The 27,081-nt window shown below is 36.5% G+C and overlaps 1 protein-coding gene across 7 annotated transcripts in view; it reads right to left on the reverse strand.

Moving 5' to 3' along the window:
- LOC148648895 (disco-interacting protein 2 homolog A) overlaps positions 1-27,081 on the reverse strand; it is a 306,696-nt gene that overhangs the window by 162,993 nt on the left and 116,622 nt on the right. For 5 of the 7 annotated variants that reach the window (XR_015926561.1, XM_088607239.1, XM_088607238.1 and 2 more), the window contains exons 3-5: positions 24,891-25,010; positions 23,530-23,649; positions 12,299-12,532 (exon numbers count right to left, since the gene is read on the reverse strand). Coding sequence is in view for 6 of the 7 variants with exons in the window: in XM_088607239.1 (XP_088463365.1) it covers positions 12,299-12,532; positions 23,530-23,649; positions 24,891-25,010 (474 nt within the window). In the remaining variant the exon portion in view is untranslated. The remainder of the gene's footprint in view (positions 1-12,298; positions 12,533-23,529; positions 23,650-24,890; positions 25,011-27,081) is intronic. The other 2 variants (XM_088607240.1, XM_088607241.1) reach the window with 2 other exon arrangements.

Here is a 27,081-nt window from a genome sequence, read left to right on the forward strand (position 1 = left end):
GTTGCATTGATTTAACATGACTTGATAGCTATACTGATATGGAATCGTGTTACTAAGCAGCTAAAGTATCACAAGTGGACGTTTTGGAATAGACACTCCGACTCAATCCTTTGTCGTACAGTGATATATAGTAGACATGGGTAATGTCATCCCCATTAAACAATGTGCTTATTGAACAAACCCTGCTAAACTAGAAGCATTACAGAAGGTGATAAACTGTACATTATTTACTCGAGCGCAGTTGAGTTCGAAGAAGGAAGTCCGTGAAGCCCCCGTTTATTGGTACCAAACATTGATGAGACATCACGGTTTTATACAGATTACAGAAAAGCAAACGCTGGAACTCCACCAGACATCATATATACTGTTTAACCATAGTCAAGGACCGATGTGCTGTTCCCATTTGTAAAAGGGTTACTCATTGGAAATTAGTTCCTTTTAATTCTGAGTTTAAGTCGGACGCTCTGAATGAGTTAAGCTTTGATGCAGTATAAATAGATGTATTTCCCACAAGCTGTACTGTAGTGGCTTTAAAACTATACAACATCACGCTGTTTGCATGTGGCACGTCTTTGTTCTAGTTTTAAAACTACAGTATGGGAAAATGAGTGTTAAGAAAAAACAAGACATTTGATTGCTGGTTGCCTTGTGTTAAAGAGGAAATAGAGAGGGGGTTTCAGAAATTAAACAGAGGTCTGGAACACCCTGTCTCAAAAAAAGATGTTTAATAAATTGAAGGTTGTGAAAACAGTGACAATGACAACAGAGCATGCTATTGAAAATTAATTCCCATCCCCCAAACAGAACTGTCTATTCTACATAACATTACACAGTGGGGTGTTAACACTCCTAGTCTTTGTGAGAAGTACGGAGCTTCATCACATAAAGTGGCTGCAATGGAATATACTAGTAGGTAAAAGTTAATTCCAAGCTGGAAAGAAAAGACACAATGTGTCTCCTCTATAAATCTTCAGTTTACAGACCGTCCAATGTCATTAATTATCAATAATATCTTCCGTATTGCATTAAAATTGGAAAGTTTTTTACAAGTGTAATTCCACCCATTTTCTAACTGCTTTATCCAGGAAAGGTAACAGTTCCACCCTCCCCCTTCTCTCTGCCTGCCTGACTTGTAACCATTCTGCAAATTGGCGAGGGTGAGAGAAAGTAGGGAGACAGAAACAGAGTGAACCTTGGTTTTAATATAGTCAAATGTAACGTATGTTTGAACATAAATTAATGTTTTCCATAATGTGGAAGTGCAACAATTTATCACAGTACAAATTCTAATACTAATTATTGATTAAAATTAAAAAATAAACATAAAACATGTTTACAAAGAAAGAGGATTACAGCAATACTACCAGCTATATAAATACATATATTAAGATCCTTAAATGAATATCGTTATTAATTTCTTTAGATAATCGATTCCGTATTACATTCCCTATATAGTGGATTCTAAAAATTATTTCTGTACTTCTGCGAATTCACTCGTTATTGGAGTAAACAAAAGCATACTTTTAAAATCTGATTAATAGGGAATATAATATGGAATCGCGTATCTAAAGAAAAGTATCTAAAGAGTATCTAAAGAGCCGGCTTGCCAGCGAGGTGACATCACCGCCTTTGCCTCTGCCTATCTGACCTCTTTTTTGGCTGATCTTTGGCTGATCTTAATATATGATATATGATATAATTATATTTATGTACTGTAGCTCAAATAGTAGGCAGTTAAAACATTTTTCAGTCTGTCCATGGGGGGAAGGGGGACTGTCTGTCATTAGAAGGTTCGCCTATTCTACTCTAAGAATATAGAGGGGGAGGAAAAGTGCCAGTTGTCATTTTTTTCACTGACAAAGCTGTGTTGTGTTAACAAAAACTACAGTATGCTTAAGGGGTGTTAAACCGGTTTAATTCAAAACACTTTTTGTGGGGCAATTTAACAGACACCTCTAGCCTTTGAAAGGCTTTTTTGAAAAAGTAAAATAGCAAATACTATGGACACTATATTGACATTTTTAGAATTTGATTAATACGGAATATAATATGGAATCGCGTATCTAAAGAAATTAATAACGATATAATTATATTCATATACTGTAGCTCAAATCCTGCTAAACTAAAAATTAGACACAAGAAGAGTATTATTGGACAATAATGTTGTGAAGCTCTGGTGGCTATGTAAACTGAAGAGTTAAAGAGGAGACACGTTGTGTATCGCCTCTTTTTACACTTGTAAAAAAGAACATTCCAATTAATGTTAATGCGTTATAACAATGTTATGTTAATATTGTTAATTATGTCGAGCTTTCGGGTTCACGTGGGTTTGCGCGCTACACCCTGTGGGACCGCTGTGTACATACGTTCACAATGCAAGAAAACCCACATAGGTGATATTTAGAAATATACATTGTAGTATTTTCGGGTTCGGCGACACTCGTTGACTAAAAGACGGCGCGTTTATTTTTCGGCACAGCCAGCCAGCCCGAGCCACACAGACACCAGCTAGCCTCAAGACAGCACTGTTAAGAGCACCACAACTCACACTCAACCACATCACAGATCAGTCCCACTGTGTGAGATATTGCTGTTTGATCTGTGTTTGATCTTTGATCTAAGCTTTAATAGAAAGCTTATCTCTATTAATATAACTATCAAGTGGTATTAAATACAACTTTTTTGAAAAGATTATGGTTTTCTAAACTTTATTACAAAAATAAAAATGATTACAATCTAATCTTTTCAAGTTTGACCCCATGCTGGTCAGGTGATTGAGGGCGAGCCGGCACAACCTGTAATGTTGGCCGTATGTGTTACAATATATGTAGATCTTTAAATTAATATTGTTATTAATTTAATTAAATTAAACTTTGATGGCATGTCAAGATCATGGTTCATCATGCGTGAATTAGTCAAATTAAAAATAAAACGTGTTTACAAAGAAAGTGGAATACAGTAATCAGCTGGGAACTCGAACCTGGACCTCCAACGTCACTGCCAGCTGTGTAAGCCAGTTGAGCTAAAGGGAGATCTCCCCTCAGCCCGCCGGCCGAGGTCCCTGCTAGCTTTTCAGAGGGAAACACAGTGACGTCACCGAGCTAATAACAAATTAATATAATGATGTGTTCCTGCTTAACTTAGACATTGCATGATTTTAAAAGCTATAAAAACAGGTTTCGATAGTTAATACGGATTTTTCTTCCTCGTGGTCAGCTTAGAATCTTTGTGTACGCTGTAAGTTATTTTCTTCTTAATTAAACATTTAAAATACATGAATTTCATAAAGACAACACACATTTCGAACAGAAAAAAACATATCCTGTTCTCTCCCTGGTATGTAGAACAGATCAGCAGGTCATTTTTCCCAATTGCTTTTTTCCACTGTATTTATCATATTGGCTATCTAATGCCCTCTCTTTGCTAGCTAATGTTACTTATGGCTGTGCTTCCGCGTTGCATAGCAACGAGGGACTATATTCTCAGGCGGAGTAACGTAAACAGCTTAATTTTCGGGTTAAATACATTTTTAAAATTAAAATTCATTCTATACAGCAGTAGTTCTCAAACTTTTTGGACTAAGTACCACCCCTGATCAAACCAAAGTACCACCTACAAGTCATCTTCTCATAGGAACCCCAGAAAATCTCAATGACCAACATGAGTGTGCATGTGCGCACACACTTACATACACATAGGGCTGGGCGAAATGGGCAAAAACATTATCATGATAAAAATTTTCATATCAGTCGATATCGATAATTATCACGATAAATGTCAAATCATTATTTCTTTCAAGTTTAAAGGCAGGTTTTTTCTCCTGAGTGAAAGCTGAAGAAACCAGATAGTTAATTGGTAAATTAAACAACTCTTTATTTTAAGAACACAACAAACACTTGCCAAACAGCACAATCTGAGGTAGAGAGTATTCAAGTCTTTTTTATGTCAAAATATGCATGAGTAAAATTTACAAAATAAATATCTTAATAGAAAAATTAAATGCTGCAGTGTGATAAAACACACATAGAAGATGGCTCAGACAGACTGCAAAGTTTAAAGTGCTCTGTTTTATGTCTAATCGTAAAAAGCCAAAATATCTCCAAATTACCGAAGTTGAATGACCTTTTCTGTCGACGATGTCATCGCCCTTCGAGCTGGTTGTTGGCAGCACTACATTTGCTTCAGTGTCGCTCATTTCTCCACTCTAACTACAGTCCTGTCAGCCACCACCGTGTGGGTAAACAGCACCACGTTAGCTGCCCGGTATGCAACACGCACGCGAACTCGCGCAGTATTTTGTTCGCATGCGCAAATCATGCGCAAAGCATAAACATATATATCGAAAATTTAGCGAACTTTTGTTAAAATTATATCGAGGAAAATTATCGTTATCGAATTATTGCCCAGCACTGCATACACATATAATAAATATTATAATAAGAAACTTTATTTGATATAGCTTTAAAGGTGGCTTCTCAAAGCGCTTTACAGAATGACAAAAGGAACAACAACAACAATTAAAAATAAACAATAAAAAAGCACCACTTCAGTGAGAGGGGTGAGCCTGTTTGGTCGAGCAAAGCAGATGTGAATTCATTGGTTGAGCCGTCAGGCATTTTCTTGACAGCCAAAGCCTCGCGGTGGATGCTGCAGTTCTTATCTGGAGGAACCTCTCTAATTCGTGCAACTACACCACTGTGTCGGCTTGTCATCGCTCTAGCAGCGTCTGTACAAACTCCGACGCATTTTATCCAGTCGATGCCATTCTCTTCAATAAATTCATTCAGAAGCTGAAATATGTGTTCTCCTGTAGTTCCTGTTGGTAGCGGCTAACAGAACAGAAAGTCCTCATGGGACATGCCCTAAAACTCGTATCGAACGTAAACGTGCAAATTGGCCAAATCAACGACATTTATAGGCTCATCTAATTGCAGTGAAAAGCACCTGCTCATCTTAACGCGCTATATCAGCCTACTATTGAATGGTATAGAATTACATTGTAGCTCTTGTGTCCACTCAAGTATTAGAGCGCGCTGTAACGTAGTATGTAGGCTGCATATTCGGCACAAACTAATTTTATTAAAATAGAAAATATGAAAACCCGTTCCACTTTTTCAGTGCACACAACAAAGTTCCGGGGTCATATGGCGTACCGCCTGGCAGCGCTCCGCGTACCACAGTATGAGAACCTTGCTATTTTAGTTTTTCAAAGAAATGTTTGTTAAAAGAGAACTCATGGTGATAGCTGGGTTCGAACGCTAGACCTAAGTCTTATAAGGCACACATCTAAGCTATCACGCCACAGACGTAGTCACGTGGGAAGCAGTGAAACTGAAGCACAAATAGAAAGTGTATTATACTACTAGTTGAGCTAAAGTACATGAATATAATTATATCGTTATTTCTTTAGATACGCAATTCCATATTATATTCCCTATTAATCAAATTCTGAAAAGTATGCTTTTGTTTACTGCAATAACAAGGGTATTTGTAGAAAAGGTTAAAAAATTATAATTTTTTACAAAGTATAAAAAAATTAATGTTAGAAAGAGCACGTAAAAACCTTTCAAAACAACCACAGTATGTAACTGAATGGAAGACTTTGATGCTTAAAATGTTTAGGAAGAAAGTGGAATACTGGTGTGTATTTTTTCTTTAAACTACCAATACCAGCCATATACAGTTTACATAATATGTTTATGTTGCTAAATGAATATCATTTATGACCATCAGACACGTTATGCTCCTCTTCTTTTTATGCTCGCTACTAAAATTTCCCTTTAGTTGTAAAATTCCAAATAATAAGTGGATTAAAACATGCACAGTAAAGAGATTAAATGATTAAATATTTTCACTAACGACCAGTGCACCATGAGTTCCCCTGTCTGTCATTTTGGCTAGCCAGTCACATACCGCGGTACAACGCATTGGCTTGTGGGTAGTTGCGTGCGGTACGGGTTTGTACCGCGCATTTTGAATGCCTGCATCTGTATATTCAATTTTGTATTCATTCTTTACATCACAGTGTGTTGAACATTAAAATTATATAATTATTAATTTAATAACATGAATGAACCTCTAGACCATCATTCTCTAGGAGAGTGGTTATCAAACTGTGTTCTGCAGGGGTTCCGTGCACTCTCACATAGGCTACAAGAAAAATAAAAATTTGCTATCAATAATTGCCATTTTTGTCAGAATATGTTTGCCATTTTGCCATCCGGCAAATCTCAAAAACTCTTGCAATGAGAGAAAATAGCATGTTACTAGGTAGAAAGATCGCTTAGAAATTGTTGCAACAATGAGAGAGAAAAAAAAAAGAAAAATGTGAAAAACAATAAAAAGCTTCACATCACAAGAAAATGAGAAGTTAATTGACCTGATTTCAGACTCTTCCTTACAAACAGCTTTTAATGAAGGGCAGGTGGTAGAGTTTTGGTGCAGCTCCAAAAACAAATATCCAGTAAAATTGTAGAAGAAGCAAACTCACCCATCACAATGAGATTGTTCTGTTTCTGCTGTTTTGAAGTGAATGTTGATTAAAATGATCAAAAATCTTTTTTAAAAACTTCATGTATTGTTGTCTCATTGTGTTTTCCTCAGTCATTTTGCTACCAACTTTTCCTAATTGCACCCAGTTAGACCAAAGAAATTGGTTCTATAAATCTAGTATCTTTTTTTTCCCTTTGTTAACAATGTAAAAAAATTAAGGTTTTCAAACCAGAAGGAAACCCTTCTAGTTTTCTTCTAACTTCATTGAACCGAGGGTTAGAACTTTGATTCTTTTATTCTCAACAATTATTTCAGTGATTAAGCTGTATTGAACTGCAGGGGTGCTAATCGTAGACAAGTTATCATGTGATGAATCCATCTATTTTCACTTCCACTTTTCCTGATGAGGGTCGTGTGTAAGGCAGGAGCCTACCCGGCAAGCAACGAGTGCAAGGCAGGGTACACCCTGGACAGGGCGCCACTCAATAGCAGGACATGTGCAAGCCAATCATACATGGGGACATTTTGGAGACCACAGCTGAGGGGGCTGAGGGGGGCAATTTGGCCCAGAAACTGGGATAACTCCCTACTCTTCTTGAGAAATGCCTGGGGATCCTTAATGACTACTGAGGGTCAGGACCTCAGTTTAGTGTCCCCATCACTATACTGGGGCATTAGGACCCACACAGACCGCAGAGTGGACCCCCCCCGTTGGTTCCACTAACACCACTTCTAGCAGCAATCACAGGTTTTCCCAGGAGATCTCTCAACCAGGTACTGACCAGGCTCAGTCCTACTTAGCTTCAGGGGGTTGCCAGTTGAGAGTTGCAGGGTGATATAGCTGCTAGCCTCATGTGATTAATAAATGACTGAAATAAACTCAATGAGCTTATACAATGCTTACAATTAAAACAGAAGCTATCAATAGTTTCTTCCTTAATAATTGCCTAAATTGCCTCTGAATAGCAGTTCTAGAATGCTTTTTGCAGAATGTCACCATAGCTAATCCTCAAAAGTAAGAAAAAAGCTTGCTGGTGAGCAGAGAAATTCCATTCGACAGAAAAGGGTTCTATTATCGAAAAAAGTTTGAGAACCACTGCTCTAGGACATCTGGAGATAGTAATGGAATTTAAGGATGCCCTTAAATGGAAATCACAATTCGGGTTTTTACATGTATATTTGCTATTAAATACTCATTTTAAAGCCACTACGTAAATTTTTAAATTCTAAAATTTAAAACTTACAATTTTTTAAGGAGACTGATCAGAGAGGCTACCAAGTGGCCGATGGCAACTTTAAACGAGCTACAGGTGCAAAAGGTGCTGTGGTCAGATGAGACCAAAATCGGGCTTGGGGGACAGATAGGAGACCAGAATTAGAGGAGCGAAGGTAGCGAGATGGGGAGTAGGGCGATAATAGCTCAGATAGGTACTAAGGTGCAAAGCCATGCAGAGCCTTCTAGGTGAGCATGAGGATTTTGAAGTCGACACGAAACTTGCCAATGCAAGGACTCCAAGATAGGAGTAATGTGATCACTTGCACTAGACCTGGTCAGTATTCTGGTTGCCGAATTTTGGACATACTGGAGTTTGTTCAATATGGATTTAGATACCCCAGCGAGTAGAGCATTACAGTAGTCAATTTGGGAGAACGCAATTGTGTCGATCAGTTTTTCAGCCACAGTTAGTGATAATATAGGGTGTAGTCTAGAGATATTTCTGAGGTGGAAGAAAGAGGTTTTAATAATATGCTGCACATGTGGGTCGAATATTAAGCCTGAATCAAATATCACCCCAGGGTTTTTCAATTTAGACTGAAGCTCAAGTACAGTACCGTCCACAGACAGGGTTTCAGGATTTGCTTTACAAAGTTGTTGGGGGGTACCAATAAGCATGACTTCAGTCTTGTCACAGTTAAGATGAAGGGAATTTTGAGTCATTCAAGTTTTTATGTCAGAGATGCAATTAGATCGAACAGAGACAGCCACATCAGTTTCAGGTTTGGTATGAATGTACATTTGAGTATCATCAGCAGAGAAATGATAGTTGAGGCCATGTGACCCAGTATCGAGCCCTGAGGAACACCAGACTTAACGAGACCAATTTCAGCCCTAAACCCACCAAGAGAGACACAGTGACAGCGATCAGTGAGGTAAGATCAATACCTCACTGATAATTATGTCTCACCCCACTCACCCCGGTCATAACTTGTTTGTTCCCCTACCATCTGGCAGAAGGTTCCGATCACTCCAGTCACCCACAACTAGACTCCAAAATAGCTTCTTCCCCAGAGCTGTCAAGTTGGTGACGCCCCCACTCACTTCCACCTTATTATGATCTCTCCTAACATCCTCCTGTACCCACAACCACTGTACTCCTACACCACCACACACACGTGTAAGCCAAAATTGTACTGTCCCCTTGATAGCCCAGTAAAATTGTAACAGGCATAATAATATTTAATATTAATTAACCATACTACTTTTAACCACACTATTTTTTTGCAGTGTTCCAAGAATTACCTTGCACTGTTTTTGTCCTGTTAAATTTTCTCTGTTTGCGGAATTTTGCACAGTTTTCGATTACTTGATTACATGTTATTTATGTTATGTTATTACATGTTACTATTATTGCTATTGTGTAACTGTCTATTGTCTTATCTTCTGTCCTATTTATATACTGCACCTGAGCGACTAATGAGAAACACTTTTCATTATACTATGCACCTGTGTAAGTTTAATGACAATAAAGTTGAATTAAATTAAGACTTGAACCTTTTGAGAGCAGTGTCAGAAACTCAAAACACAGTCTCAAGACGAGAAAGTAAGATGTCATGGTTAACAGTGTCGAAAGCAGCACTGAGATCAAGAAGAATGAGGATAGAGAGAGAACCAGAATCAGAAGCTATAAGAAAATCATTAGTAACTTTGACCAGGGCAGTTTCTGTGCTGTGAAGTTTGATGGAGGCCAGATTGGAGGGGTTTGAAAAGGTTATTTATAATGTGGTGGTTATGTAATTGAAATGAGACAGCACATTCTACAATTTTTTGCAAGAAAGGTTAAGTTGGAGATGGGGCAAAAATTGTTTACATTGTCCAGAACCATTTTAGGTTTTTTTGGCACGGGGGTAATGGCAGCAGTTTTGAGGACCGCTGGTACAACACCAGCACTCAAGGATTCATTTATTATACTGAGGACAACGGGACAGAGAGAAGTGAAACAAGACTGAAATAAAGTGGTGGGAACAGGATCTAATATAGAGCTGGTGGATTTGATATGTGAAACTAGTTTACTGTGGGATACAGAGTCAAGAAGAGAGAAGTTGGAGAGAAGGGATCCAGAAAAGTTTGACAAGCAGGGAGGAGGTTTGGGAATGATATACATTGTGGAAAGAATGCCGGACGCTGTTGAGCTAAAGAAATCTAAAAATGTGTTGCAAAGCTGCAATGAGGGAGGTAATGTGGTGGGGCAGTTAGGCTTTAGCAGTCTGCTGATGGTGGAGAAAAGATGCCTGGGTTTGTAAGGTTTATTTTCAATGATGTGAGAGTAGTAGGTGGATCTAGCAGACTCTTATCGTATTCTTATATTCAGACAAGTAATCTTTCCAAGCCTGATAATGTACGTTTAGGCCAGAAAGACGCCACCTACGGTCAAGTTCCCAGGAGACTGCCTTCATAGATCGCAGATGGTCACTGTACCAGGTGGCAGAGCAAGAAGAAGAGATGGTGCGGGTTTATAGGGGAGCAAAGGTGTCAAGGGTAGATAAAATAGTGCTAATAAGCAAATTTATTTTGTCCTCATTATTTAACATTTTACATTATATAAACTTAAAGAGATACTTTTCATAAACCAGCTTACCCCGAAATCCTTATTAGCTGTAAGCCAATTTGGGCAGTAGTTATCAACTCTGATCATTACAATTGTACATATCAAATATTATTAATAATATTAATATTACTAATAAAGTAATAACATGAATGAGCCTCTAGACAATCTTTTTCATTATGTTCTGAAAAAGCTCAGGAGGGATTGTTTCATGCCAGCCAGCTAGCCCATTACCACCTCGTAGTAGGGGGAAGGGAAACTGGGTCTGGGGATTTTATTTCACTCTCGATCACTCTCCTACCCCCCAGACAGGCAAAGGTGATAAAGGTGATAAAAACTAATTCAAAAGGTTGCTAACAGAGCTGCTTGTAAGAGCAAGGTGACTTTCTGCGCAGTTAAATGAAAGCTATAGTACAGACACATTTTAAATTCTTAATTTAAAATTCAAAATCAGATACTTTGCAAGCAGTACATGACTCTTGTGCAAAGGTTTAAGAAAGGTTTTGAACCTTGGACGGTATGACTCAGGGCCTCATTCGTAGTATAATCAAAACAAAGCTCAGAAAACAAAGATTTACCAAAGTACACGTCAATGAACTGCAGTGTGATCACATATACTGTACATACAGTATGGTAGCGGTACGGATGGGAACTGGATGGAGACAGATATTTTTTTTTTGCAGTTTATTACTGAACAGCCACCTTTACTACTCCCGCTCCCGTTCTCTCCCGCTCTGTTCCTGATCTCCCCCTGTCCTAATCACATTCTTCTCATAAACCTATGTGAATTGACTGTAATGCATAAAATGTTTATGAAGACGGTGTGTACTTTGCATTTTTTATATTTAGCTACAACTATCATCTACTATATGTACATTAGGTATATATTATATATGAGACCATATGGCTTTAAAGCCACTACAGTACAGTATGTGTGGAAATATATTTTTCACGATCAAAATTGAAAGTAAAATTATCCTGATTACTCATTGCTGAAATTTGCATTAAGCATTTTGCATTGCAGTAGAATAATAAACTATTTTTCATATATTGAACTGAGTAATGTTGTTTTTGTAAAATTGCCACACTCTCTTTATTAATTAATTAAATATTTAAAATACTGTAGTATACAATTTAAAATTAATAAAAGTCTAAAAGTATACAACTTAAATTTGATAATTGGAAAAAGATTGTCACTCAGCATTGATCGGGATTTGAAACCAGGCGTTTTCTGGTGACAGCCCAAATGCTTCCACATGCCACATTAAGCTTTCACTGCTCCACCTGGCGGTTTACAAAGTAGTGCAGTCCAACAACTGATTATTTTTTAAAATGTGTGGTAAAATGCAGCGCGGGCACCGCGATGTACTGCAGTATCGGAGACATTCTGAATGGCTGGATCTGTACATTAAGGTCTTACTGCTCCATATGCAGTTTTACAGAGTAGTGCATTCCTGTATCAGCTTATTTGAAAAAATAATAAAGGTGCCTTTTGTTGCCATACCAAGACAGGTGTTGCAGTACGGTGCTTTACACTTCGAGCAGTGTTGCCGGATTTTACCATACAAAATTTTACAGCTCCATAATGTATCTCAATAAGATAAGTAGCCCAGACAAAGACACTAACAAACAAAGTACATGACCACTTGAGTCTGAGGCACATGGCCTTTTGCACTACACAGTTCAAACAAAAAGAGGCTGTTTGTACATTAGAAAGGAAAGCACTGGAAAATAATTAGGAAATATTACTTGGTTGGAACTTTTTGTATTGTGGTAGGACTCTTTCCCTAACTGAACTGTCTGGGACAAGGAACAAAACAGGTATGGACTTTCATATCCATATCTCTTAGCTAGCAATGACCTCCAGAGTCCAGCAGTGGACAGCAGTGTGAAAAGTGGAGAAAGCTCTACCTAGCCCTTGTTGAGACCTCTACAGGGGGTATGAGTGCAAAGCAGACACTTAGGTGGTCGGGTGTACTGACCTAGATGGGTATGTGCCATAAGATCTGCCAGCACGGAGGCTGCGGCGGTGGTGGTGACGAGGGACCTCCCTCCGGGGTGGGATGAGGTGGAGGAGGCAGAGGATGAGGTGGAGGAGCCCTGGATAACCCTGTTAAACCAGTGCTCTACGTTGGGGTGGACCTGGTAAGGAGTTGATGATGCAATCCGGCCTTGTCGACGCAGGGATCCCTCGTCTTCGGAAGCCGATGAGGTGTCTGTGTGGTCAAAATAATAATTATAATACTAGTAGCAATAAGCCTGATGTGAGAAATTATCGTAAAAATGTAATGCAAATGTGATGCATACAATGAAAATAAAGATGGAAGCAACTAAAACTGTCAGGTGTATTATGAAGAGGAAATAAACAGGGTTTTGGCAGCACTTAATGGAAGGACCTCTCCCATTTGGTAGAAGGATCTTCACATCTTATTTTGAAGCACTTTTTGGGTTCCTGTTAATATGCGAGACTAAAGTGATACAGTGCCTTGCGAAAGTATTCGGCCCCCTTGAACTTTTCAACCTTTTGCCACATTTCAGGCTTCAAACATAAAGATATAATTTTTTTATTTTATGTGAAGAATCACCAACAAGTGGGACACAATTGTGAAGTGGAACGAAATCTATTGGATTTTTGAAACTTTTTTAACTAATAAAAAAATGAAAAGTGGGGCGTGCAAAATTATTCGGCCCCTTTACTTTCAGTGCAGCAAACTCACTCCAGAAGTTCAGCGAGGATCTCTGAATGATCCAATGTTGTCCTAAATGACTGATGGTGATAAATAGAATCCACCTGTGTGTAATCAAGTCTCTGTATAAATGCACCTGCTCTGTGATAGTCTCAAGGTTCTGTTGAAAGCGCAGAGAGCATCATGAAGACCAAGGAACACACCAGGCAGGTCCGTAATACTGTTGTGGAGAAGTTTAAAGCCGGATTTGGATACAAAAAGATTTCCCAAGCTTCAAACATCCCAAGGAGCACTGTGCAAGCGATCATCTTGAAATGGAAGGAGTATCAGACCACTGCAAATCTACCAAGACCTGGCCGTCCCTCTAAACTTTCAGCTCAGACAAGGAGAAGACTGATCAGAGATGCAGCCAAGAGGCCCATGATCACTCTGGATGAACTGCAGAGAACTACAGCTGAGGTGGGAGAGTCTGTCCATAGGACAACAATCAGTCTTACACTGCACAAATCTGGCCTTTATGGAAGAGTGGCAAGAAGAAAGCCATTTCTCAAAGATATCCATAAAAAGTCTCGTCTAAAGTTTGCCACAAGCCACCTGGGAGACACCCCAAACATGTGGAAGAAGGTGCTCTGGTCAGATGAAACCAAAATCGAACTTTGCAAAACGATATGTTTGGCGTAAAAGCAACACAGCTCATCACCCTCAACACACCATCCCCACTGTCAAACATGGTGGTGGCAGCATCATGGTTTGGGCCTGCTTTTCTTCAGCAGGGACAGAGAAGATGGTTAAAATTGAGGGGAAGATGGATGCAGCCAAATACAGGACCATTCTGGATGAAGACCTGTTGGAGTCTGCAAAAGACCTGAAACTGGGACGGAGATTTATCTTCCAACAAGACAATGATCCCAAACATACAGCAAAATCTACAAAGGAATGGTTCACAAATAAACGTATCCAGGTGTTTGAATGGCCAAGTCAAAGTCCAGACCTGAATCCAATCGAGAATCTGTGGAAAGAGCTGAAAACTGCTGTTCACAAACGCTCTCCATCCAACCTCACTGAGCTCGAGCTGTTTTGCAAGGAAGAATGGGCAAGAATTTCAGTCTCTCGATGTGCAAAACTGATAGAGACATACCCCAAGCGACTTGCAGCTGTAATCGCAGCAAAAGGTGGCTCTACAAAGTATTAACGCAAGGGGGCCGAATAATTTTGCACGCCCCACTTTTCATTTTTTTATTAGTTAAAAAAGTTTCAAAAATCCAATAGATTTCGTTCCACTTCACAATTGTGTCCCACTTGTTGGTGATTCTTCACATAAAATAAAAAATTTATATCTTTATGTTTGAAGCCTGAAATGTGGCAAAAGGTTGAAAAGTTCAAGGGGGCCGAATACTTTCGCAAGGCACTGTAAAGGGTTCTTTCTGTCTCAGCAAAATGGGATGGCCTGGCAAACTCTGAAGCATGTTTCGATTTAAGACTTTTAACCAATTAAGAGCCACATGGCAGCACAGTCAAATCACAGTTACAGTTCAATTAATATATGGGCTGCAGGAATGAGTGCCGTTATTGTTCAAGATGACTCGTGTTTCAACAGTTAAACCAAATGCCTCTTTTTCTACAGGCAGAAGGTGAAATTGATTGTGTAACATTTTGATCAACAAAAGCATGTCAAAAATCAATAGTGAAGTCACAAATTGCTTTAATTATCATTTTTTTAAGAAAACCACAAATGTTTACCACAGCAATGCTGTAATAAATTAGGACAAAATGTTTTTGATTTATAATACTGTATGCTGTTTTAGTGTGTTTCCTGGACATACAGAGTATATATAATATCTTAACATTCCCTACCCCCCACCCACAATATTACTAAGGTGTCTTTATCATGTAAATTCATGCAGAAACTGGTTATTGTTATGACTATAATGTCCAGCTGCTTGAAGCAGCTGTCAGCAGTGGTGTAGCAGGATTTTATAGTTGGGGTGGCAGGAACACCAACATAAAACAGTGATCTCAAGGTTGTTGCACGCCCAAAAAAAATGAAATTTCATGAAAGCCAGGAGTGTCACTATTTGACAAAGCAATTTTAATGCAGAACTTTGGAGCCATATATAAATAACATGGCATATCATATATCACAGCGGAAAACCAGTGCAACCAACTAAATACAACAAACACACTTCTATACAGATATACCACCTGATTTTCTTTTGGAGATAACTAATATAATAAAATGCATGTGGATTACACTATACTAAGTTAAGTCCGTGACACATTTCATTGAAAATGTCGATATTACAATTGTTAGGAACAGAAGCAATTGCATTTGTATGTGAAATACTTTTGGAAAGTAACCTTTTGCCACAACAACAAAGCTTTATGCTACTGGGCTGGGCAAATATGTGCTTGATGAAGTCTGCCCTTAACAAGAGTAGTATCAAAAGTCCCATGTATTAGTTTATAAAGTCCTAATTAGGAAGAATGGGAGAAAAAAAGTCCTATGTATGATATTTTGAATATATTGGATATCTATGTACTATCTACAATAGAAAGTATATGGTATATACTATCATTGATATACTATATAGTATAAAAATGCAACTCACAAATATGTAAGAAATTATGCCGTGAATAAATAAAAGTGCATATATATAATTATAAAACCATGAACATAAACACAGCAGCTGCATTTTTTTTTCATTGTGAAAATGCTAAGATTGAATCTGTGTAGCAAAACTGTACATCCAAGCACATCACTCGTAAAACACACATACAATACTTGGCAATAAACAGCTGAATTCTAATTACATTCACCATTGTATAAAAGGTTACAACTTTTACAAATTACAAAAGATACCAATTTTAAAACAAAGCTGGAATGTTCCATAGCATAAGTCATTAATCCTATTTAAAACCTGTGTATAAGATCATGGTGTGTCCAGCAGGCAGTTAGATTACTTGTTGTCTTTAGATTACTGAGGGTAGAAAGATAAAACAAGCACCAGGGGGCTCTTTTACAAAGTAAAATTACTCATCCAGATAACTTCAGTAAATATATTGACAAAAGTATAGATTTTTGGTTTCACAAAGCAACTTTGCATTGTATTCAACACAGCTGACTGCAGTTCACAGCCATCGCATTAAAAACTACCAATACATTTTGTATGCATTTCATACCTTTGCATTAACCCTTCATTAACATTGGAAATGCTCTCATCTCTGTGACATGGGCTGCCTTTGCAATCACTGGAAAATACATTTAGCCAATCGCTAAAAATTACTGAATAATGAAAGGTGTAAAAAGAAGATGAAGATGATATTTAGCTGGTAGCACAGTACGTGATCTCTCACGGCCTAAGGACCAGTGAGCCTGTCTCTTATTAATGTCTTGTGTTGTATGTTATACGTAAATGTCCTTACCCTATAGGTAAATGTGCTATAGGTATGATTGTCCTGTAAATGTCTGTAGGTGTTGTGTTGATTGTATATGCTTTGACATTGTAATTCATATTTTATGTCAATAAAGCTTGTTGAATTTAACTGATACAAACATATCATGGTGTGAAGTATTAATGATCAATATTGTTGGGTACACTTCGGATAGTTAATATGCAATGTGCTTTCCCAGTCTTTCCAGGGTGTGGCTAAAGTCTTCTGCCCCTCTTCTTCAGTTTAATATTCTCAGTATAGTGATGCTATAGTTTGAGACTTTACCATGTGCATGGCAGCAGCTATGGGCTTAAGAGATTGTGAATTTAAAGTGAGTATTTAACATATTGCAATATATAAAATTAATAAAAGTCAATATAATATGCATACTATTATTGAGAAAATAGTTTATTTAGTTATGATTTCAATTATAAAAAAGTATATCATATTAGCTTTAAAAACATATCTTACTTAAAATTACATTAACAGGTGCAATAAAAACAAAAACATTTTGAGTAATTATTTGAATGAATGCTTCGCATACTATAAGGTGCATTTGTAATGAGTTGATGAGTGTCCTTGCGCAGGCTGGTAATGTTGTTAAATCTCCACTACAAGCTTGCAGTACTCTTAACGTATGAAAGCTCTGAAAAACCCCTGTTGTTTTCTTTTTCAAATGTTTTAGAAAAATAATTTTTAAAAAAGGGTTTCCTTCTGCACGCACCAATGACAACCACCCATCAATGGTGAAGCTGGGCAGAACCTGCAGGACGTCACTACAGCCAGGCAGCATAGAATTCATTACATAGACACCACCATCACAGCATAAAGAGCTTTTGATTTGTGACTCTTCATGTATCAAGGATTATAAAAGAGTGCAGCCCATCCCCAGTTCAACCCATTTGTGAGGGGGCAAGGCAACCACCGGCACATGACATGCTCCATTAATTGTTATATCAGAAAAATTAAGCTGAAATAGCTGCTACATGAGAAAGCTCCTCAACAATTTTGTGAAGCCAAATTATTATAAAAGTATAATTTTATGAACTACTAAGAAGAAACAAAGGCAGAAAAAAACACATACATAAAACTTTTAGACTATAATTATAAAAATATACATAGTGGCTCTAAAATATAACTATTTAAAAGCACATATACATGGAAAAATCTCATGTATATTAAAATATTTAAGGGTATCTTAACATTCCCTTACTCTCTCTGAGCAACATGTTGGTCTGGACTGTTGGTCTGGAGTTTTATACATGTTATTACTTCATTTATTATTAATATTATTTTACATATTGTGTTGTATAAAAAAATGTCAATATAGTATACATATTATTGACTATAATTATTAGAGAAATAATCTTTATAAGATAATATAAGATTAGATAAGATCACTTTATTAGCCAAATACAATTTCTTGCATTAGGAATTTGTCTTTTCTCATATCTCAGCTTGCTCTCCATGAGACACACAGGCAGGGAGAGAAGCTTGGGGTCAGAACGCAGGGTCAGCCATTAATACGGTGCCCCTGGAGCAGTTGGGGTTAAGGACCTTGCTCAGGGACCCAACGGTGGAGCATTCTTCTGATGGCCGCAGAATTTGAAACGGCAACCTTCCAGCCGCAGGTGCAGATCCTCAGCCAAAGTGCCACTGTTCCGCCCACAATTATCCCCACTGAACCAATGAATTATCCAAATTTGTGTTTCCTTTTCAATTACAAGAAATGTAGTTAAAATTTGCACATTAAAAACTTTCCAAAATAAGAGCAAATGACAGAGTTAAAGAATTCAGATTTGCAGAAAATGTTTATGAAGAAGCTAGAATACTGTTATGTACCTTACTTTTTATTAGTTACCACTCTCAGGTTTGTATTTATTTTATATTTATATAGATAAATTAATACCATTAATGACATTCAGAGACATTATTATACTTCAGTTATTTTGTATTTTTAACTACCAAAATTTCCCTTTAGTTACACAATTCCGTATTAATTTTAAGTAGATTTAAGAAGCAGTTAAACACATTAAATGAAGCAACCATTTAATTTACATCCAACGCACCACAAATGCCACTTGTCGATCTTCTCTGGACAGTGAAAAGTTAAGTTCGGTGTGCCAACTGATATTGCGATAACCAGCAGACAGCTTACCACGGGCAAGATTTTAGCTGCACATTCTGAGTAGCGGCATCTGTATATCTGCATCTGTACATCTCTAGCTGTCATTGTGGGATACACTGCCCCTCCAATCAGAGCTGAACCTCTGAAGAAGCAACAACTCTAATGTAGCTAAATTTACTTATTCTTCCACGTCCAGTTGTGAAGCTCCTAATTGAAAGCTGAAACATAAAAAAGAACAACTGGCTATTCCAAATCAGGTGCATATAACAAAAACTTGGACATTCTAAATTTTTAAACAAAAATAATACAGAGATTGGAACAGCACTTATTATAACAGCTTTTCTGTCAACACATATAGACTACAAAGTTCATGGAAGAAAGACATTTAGCTTTCTCTCCAGGTCCTTTGTTGAAAATCTCATTGGCATGTTTTCCATCTCAATTTCCCATGGGACTGTGTGTATGGCTACACACCATGCCAGAAACTATATCAGGACTCATTAAACAGAAAAATAAGATTTTGACAACAACAAGATTTGACTTGCTCTTAAAACTGGTTTCAAATACTTCACACAATGTAGTACTTTTAAGAAGAAAAAATAAATTTGTGACTCACCTTTTTCTGAATGTACTGTATCTCACATTTATTAAAACAAAAAAAGAAGTAACTTGTCCTATAGCCCCTCTGTCTAAAAATACAGTAGATTAAATAAACAACAAAATAGCAGGCAGTCACTTAGCAGGCCAGTTAAGATTAGAGATGACCTATTACCAATTAGGCAGCATTTCAGCAGAATTCTGTCAGGGAAATCTACCCATGAATTGGGTGGAGACTACAGCGAATGCAGATGTCTGAACAAAGAACTTCATGTCCTTTAGAATTTGCTCAGTTCCTTAGATTTGACTGAAGAATCAAATCTAAAAGTTCAGAAAGTGTCCAAGTATGCTTCTTATTCTGATACCTGTCAGATTCATTTTTAAGCCATTTTAAAGAGAATGATATTACCTTTTAAAAGTTAAGGTTTCACTCATTTACAATGTCCCATCAAGAATAATAAAACAAAAGAAGTTCGGAGCTCTCTTCTCTACAGCCTGCATTACTAACACATTGAAAGCTATGGAATTACTGTACATTGTATCAACCAGTTCACAAGGAAAACACAATCTTGAAGTACTTGTTTGTGTATATTCCTAATGATCTTTCACGTTTTTCAAATCTTGCTGGCACTGTTCAGTACTAAAAGAATTTAAAAAATTAAGCAGCAAAAGTCTGCAATATCAGCCACTTAAAAACAGGTCATTTTGCTGCGATTTAAAAGTGTTAAAAAGCTTTCTGTCAATTACAGAACTCCAGCCTTTCCCCCCTACAATTCTTACAGAGGCACAAGATATACATTCTAACTTGAATACCACTGATTACTGTCAGGGTATTAAAGGTAGTAACAGGGTATCTAAAAAAACTAAAACATCATATTTTGGTTTTCATCAGCCAGTTTCAGAATGTTTTTTCGTGTACAGATGCAGGCACTCAGAATGTTTGGGGTGCCTTGTGCCTTAACGCAAAGAACATGAAGCAGTATGCCTAAAGTTACTGCCCACCATCTTTTTTTCAAATAATCTAATGCAGGACTGCATTGCTCTGTGAAACTGCAAGGTGGTGCAGTGAATCCTTAATGTGCCATGTGTCTAACATACAGAAAGTCTTCTTTTAAACATAAAAATTTGTATTAACCCATTAGTGTTTCCCTGTGCTAGTCATACTGTTCAGTTACACTTACAGAATTGTGTTTTTTAATGAAATACAGTATAACAAAATTCCTATTAATTGTGAATAAAAAGTAATAAGAAATTTTTATTTTAGGTTTTAATTGTAAAGTATTATGCAAAGTAGCTTTAAAAATATCGCATTTAAAAGCAAACACATAAAAAACAAAAATCAGTAGTCTTGAATGACTCATGGTCATGTACTATAACCTTGTCAGTGTGAGAGGCAATGGTGGTTAAAAGGAAGAATTCTTGGCTGCCACATGAAATGCCTGGGTTGGATTTCTGGCCAATGTCCAGCTTCTTGGGGATAATCGTTCTCCAATGATCAAATTTAATTTGTACACTATATAAACATTTTGATTAATTTTATATGTCACAGTATGTTAAATATTAAATTAATATTAAAAATAAAAGTAGGGATGTTTTACAAGACAACATTACGCAGCAATTTATATAAAAAATGTATTGTATAGCTTGTTGTGGACACAATCTGTTTTCTTCAAGTTTACGTACCATTAAAATTATCTAGATTTTGTCTTAAGCAATTAGGAAACAGATAATGTTGTTACATTTTGATTATAAAAAATATATTATACACATACTGTAGTGGCTCTATCATACTATTTTTAAAAGCAAATAAACACACAGTACAGTAAAAAGAACAACAGAGTTTGGTTCTCCACCACCACTAAGCTCCATGAAGTTGCACCTCCTACAACAATACAAACAATGAAACCAACCACATTCGTTAGTACTCCATTTGTGCTGGTTTGTAGCGTTAAAAGTAGCAAGAAGAAGAATTCACTGAGCCACCCTGTAACGGCTAGTGCTGGGTTTTTCATTCTGAAGATATAGCACTTTCTATTTGGGTAATCACATGATTGTCTATATAAGGAAGTTTACAGTTAGTAATGCGCTAAGAGATCATGTACTTACTTTTAATTAATTGTGGATTTCAACACCTACAATTTGCTATCTCTGTCTGTCCAGTGGGGAGTGGGGTGGATATTTAGATTTGAATACATTGCCGTTTTAGCCTTAAGAAGGGGAGCATTAGCAAACAAATACATTTTCTTTAAAAAAAGCTTTAACTAGCATAATATTTTACACACCTGAAGAAGGCTCCATTTTTTTCAGCATGGAATAAACCTATTACTTGTTCCTTTGCAGCCTACGCATGCTGACGCAGCTACCCACCTATAATATTTTATACTTGTGTCAATATATTTTTAAAACTAAAGAAGTAACCAAAGGTGTTTTTTCATTGTATCTTTTTTAAATAAATAGGCAATTCAAAGACACTTAAAGATTCAACCTATCTTTCAAGCTACATATTCAAAAAGGTTCAAATGAGCAACGTCTTGCATTAACAGAACATTGCTATATTATTTTATGCAAAGCAAAAACACAAACATTGAAAAGTATAAGCAAATTAGATTATATGGCATTTTTGTTATAGGCACTATGTAACAAATATTATATATTTGATAATAATATATATTACTGCAAAGAGTAGGGGTGATACCCCAGCGTCCTGACCAAAATTCCCTTTACCAGTCATGGTCTCCTAATAATCCCCATTTATGAATTGGCTTAATCTCCGTTTTCCTCCCCACTGACAGCCAATGTGTAGTAAGTGTACTGTGGCTGCCGTTGCAAATTGGTGGTTGTGGAGGGGTGTCCCCACTACCTGTAAAGTGCGCTGAGCGGAATGTCCAGAAAAAGCGCTATATACGTCTAAGGAATTAATTTAATAATAATAATGGTGGTGGTGGCAGTGTTGTAAATATGTATATTTACCAAGTTAACCTAAGTAATTAATCACAAATGTGCAAAACAAAATTGGAAACACTACCATATCACACGTACAGACTTCAGTAATATTCTAAAATAATGTTGTTTACTTTCGAAGATAATATTTTCAGTATTGTATTTGAATTGGAATGTTTTATCTAATCACTTTATTTTCATTTCATTTTCTAATCACTTAATCCAGTGAAGGTTCGTGTAGAAGTCAGAGCCTATTCCAGCAGGCAACTGGTGCAAGGCGGGGTACACCCTGGATGGGACACTAGTCCTTCGCCGCATAGACACTAACATCAGGGTAAATTGTCCCAGAAGCCAATTAACACTGTGAGCACCTAGAGGAAACCCATGTAAACATGGGAGAACAGTAAACTCCATGCAGATAGCACCCCAGGAATCAAGCTAAAAATGCCACTATTTTAAAGATTGTTGGTCTAACAAGTAGCAGTGGTTTGTACTCCCCTCTTTTGACATGTTTGAAATCTCTGCCTTACTGTGGTTCATTAATGCTATTCATTTATTATTATTATTATTATTATTATTATTATTATTATTATTATTGTTGTTAATATAGTCTTTGATATATAAAATAGTAAACATTCAATATAGCATCCATATCTTTTATTTATTTTTTTTATTAGAGAAAGAGTTTATCTGTTAAAAGTACAACTCATGCATTGGCCAGATATCAAACCCCGAGCTTCCAGGTGGCAATATGAGAATTCTACCACTGAAGTAAAACGTCACTCAATTTGGAAGCAATAATTTAAAAACTACAAGCTTTACATTTTCTATTTTCTACAAAAGTTTCAACGAAACTGCAAGCCTTTCATTTCCCATCGCTGAAACAACAGCAAAATGCAGTTAAAATAAGTACATCAAAACCTTTACAAAATAACCACAACAAAAGACAGAGTTAAAGAATTCAATGCAGATGTTTATGAAGAAAGTGAAATACTGTTCTGTATCTTATTTTTAATTTTCATATTACCACTACCAGCTATATACATATATTTATATTTACAAAATAATATAGGTAATGACGCTCAGAAACCTATTTTTATTTTCATTTATCAAAATTTCCCTTTAGTTACATTATTCCATAATAATATTGAATATTAGGTGGATTCAAGTAGTAAAACAGATTTAATTAATCTAATGTTTTCACTAATATCGAACACACCACAAATGCCTCCTGTCCTTATTCTTTGGCAAGTGAAGATTCTTTGTGCAGTGTGATGAATTTCACTGCAACACAACGCAGTCACCGGCTATAAGTTTTGATGAGTGGCTGCATCAGTAATGCCTGCTGTAATGACTTTTCTCTTCTTCATGAAGTCAGATCTGGATGGGAGTGTCTCAATTGCGGGTGGAGAGGCTGGGTCTCTCTTACCTGGGGGAGTACATGTTTCCACAGAGGACTGGACTAGAACAGAGCGTCTCTTGGAGGGCATTGGCATTTTTCTCTCTTTGTACTTGGCCAGAGCTGCTTGAACGGCTTCCGTGTGCACATCTGGTAGGACAGAGCAAAAGTCCCGCATTCATCTCTTTAGTAACAAAGTGTGAAATCAAAATTGACATTTGAAAATGACCAAATCTGACCAACCTTGGATTTTTAACTAATTACTGTGTATTGAAATTAGGTCTTTAAATGTGCTACTATATAATCAACAGATTTAGATTTTAAACTTTGAAAATATATTACATTACATAGATTTTGTTGTTGCTGCAGGTATTTTCACATACAGATAGTTCAGATATAGGCACAAGGCAAATACACACCTGAAAAATGCCATATAAGTGAAAAACAGGGGAATACATGAGGGCTAACATGAGGGCTGAACTCCCAGATATAAACAATTGCAAACATGTATTCATGTAAGATGTTTACACAGTTGTATTAAATTTTTTAAGATAATGTTTGTTAATATTTAGCATTTCATGCAAAATGAGCATATTTGGACTCCACATCAACCTTCAGTCCTTCATCTCTCAATGAGCCTCTTAAATGCCATTTATGTTAAAGTCTCTTTAACGTATGTTAAAGTATTGAAGAATAATACAAATATAATTTCACTAATTAGGATTTTAGCCAGTTATTAACTGTCAAAGGTTTGTTTTATTAACCGAATGTTAAGGTTGACATTTTTTGTGGTTATTTTTTAAATTATGACTTTAACAATGTATTGTTTACAAATATTTTGCACTGAATTATTAAGATTTTTTCATGCATTTGTTTAATTTGCAGAGATGATGGGGAGCTGCTTGTGAGTCACTAAAGTGAACTGAGTCATCCACTGCATGCAAATGAGTACCCACTTGTACATCAAACACACTCGGACATATGCCTGTTACTGGCGGCACCCAAGCACACTTAAGTGAGAACTATCTATTCCCATTGCCCTAGAAGTAATACAGTTTCTTAAAGCAAGTTAAACCAAAAATACACAGACTTAGAGCACATAAATCCAAAATACCTGCATGCTAAGCCATTCTTTAAAAGCTACTGAAACATCAGCTCAATTGGTTAAACACTTTTTTAACTATCATTAGCGTTACGATCCTCCAATAAGAATGCAAATTTACACACAACTACAGAGAGGCTGACACATTGTTGTCCAATAAGTAATTGATAACAGTACCAAACATGTAAAAGCTTCAAATACAGTTTTAAATTTCCCATTCTGTAAGTATACTACATTATAATGTGTTCCACCAGTTCCCCATCAACAAGAACACACAGGGATTCCATACCAGATCGAAAGCGCTCATCCCGTGAATTGTTGGAACGTGATTTATGCTGTTTAGAGACAGCAGGAAGGGGCTGAGTAGACACCTGGACTCTGTTTTCAATCTGAAGTGATGGATCTACACCTGCAAGAAACAGATGAACAACATGGACTTCCCATTAAAATTGTTTTAAGTTTTCCAGTGTCCAGGCTCCCTTTAAAAATATGTACACGGACAAAGCAGAACTTAAAAGGGATAGTTTTAACATAAATTATATCAAGATATTCAATGTAAGTCATTTTGGATCCTGCCAGTAATCTTGAAGATTTCTGCAGTTTCTGAACAGATAGTGATGAAGTGCCAATTTATAGGATTAATAGAAATGTTTTGTGAGCAGGTTTGAGTGTCAGAATGATACTGGGAGAAGAGATAAGCACTCAAAATGAAAAAACAAATGAAATAAAAATATTCACCTGACAAGCAAGGAAAATAATTCTTTAAGGACACTAATGTTTGCAGGTTTTATCTCTATTTATCTTTACTTTATATTTATTTACCAATGCATAACTTCTATCCAGGTAATTTCAATCAAATTAACCGAATAATTTCCAGTTCTGAAACTGCCACATCCCAAGCTCAATTCAGTTCAAGACAAAAAAAACTTTTAAAGATATCTTTAGCTTAAATCTAAACTAGAGTGTTTCACAATTGAATCAGGAGCATTTTATATCTGTAACTTGCCATACAACTTCAAATGGGCCAGGGAAATCTAGTTCAGAAACTTTAGATTACATTGGATAATATTAAGCATGGTGAATAAATAAAAGGAACCAGAAAATGGGAATCCCATAGAGTGCAAATGAGAAAATAAGACACAAAGCAAAAACATCAAGTTTTGCATGGTAATATTGGTAAGATAAAAATTATCTACCAGAATAATGAGAGGCTGTCAGACACTGCTTAGCATAAGCACTATGTTAAACCTAAAGACACCACTCTTTTTGGGCAATCTGTGAATAGTTCACTTTTTTAAAACAAATTGGAAGATCAAAAGGGTATTCTATACACGTTCTAGTGCATGCAGCTCTTAAATTTACATTCTTATTGCCTTACAGTGTCCATACAGATTCAATTAGCTAAAGGAACATAAAGATGCACACTAAACATCCAGATGGATGCTGCACATTGGTGGTGGTGGAGGGGAGTCCCCATTACCAGTAAAGCGCTTTGAGTGGAGTTTCCAGAAAAGCGCTATATAAGTGTAAGCAATAATTATTAATTATTATTATTAAACACAGATAACAGTTATAACCATTAACTCACATGTACAATAATAAGGCCCCAGATTTATAGCAAACTAATTAAAATATTAGATACATGCAGATGCAGCCATTCAAAATGCACGGTAAAACCCCATTCTGTGTGAAATTATCTGCAAAACAGCGTGGCATACCGCAGAACGTGATTGGCTGGCCAAAATGACTGCCATGTGGCACTTATGGTGCATTTGTTCACTGCTTCATTTAATCTCTTCACTGTGCATGTTTAAATCCACATCATATTGAATATTAATATGGAATTGTACAACTAAAGGGAAATTTTAGTAGCTCAGCATAAAAATAAGAGGAGCATAACGTCTCTGAACGTCATAAATGATATTAATTTAGGAACATAAAAATATTATGTAAACTGTATATAACTAGTATTGGTGGTTTAAATAAAAAATACACACCAGTATTCCATTTTCTTCCTTAACATTTTAAGCATAAAAGTCTTTCATTCGGTTACATACTGTGGTTATTTTGAAAAACTTTTTATGTGCTCCTTCTGATGATTTTAAGTTTATATACTTCATAAAAAGTTATAATATTTTAACCATTTCTATGAATATTTGCACTCGTTATTGCAGTAAAAAAATGCATACTTTTTTCAAATTTGAATCATAGGGAATATAATATAGAATCGAGTATCTAAAGAAATTAATAATGATATAATTATATTCATATAGCTCAAATTATCACAGTAGTACACTTTCTTTGTAAATATCTGCATCAATTTGACTCATTCACCCGCGATTACTCGGAAACTTTTTGCCTGCCCTGTTCAGTTATAGCTCAAGTTGTCAAACGGGGTGTTGGTGTAATGGCTTAGGCCTGACTTGAATGCTAGAGGTAAGGGGTTCGAACCTAGCTCTAGCCATGTGTTTTCTTTTAAC

This window comes from Lepisosteus platostomus, chromosome 14 (assembly GCF_059453375.1).
Source record: "Lepisosteus platostomus isolate fLepPlt1 chromosome 14, fLepPlt1.hap1, whole genome shotgun sequence".
NCBI classification, from domain to species: domain Eukaryota; kingdom Metazoa; phylum Chordata; class Actinopteri; order Semionotiformes; family Lepisosteidae; genus Lepisosteus; species Lepisosteus platostomus.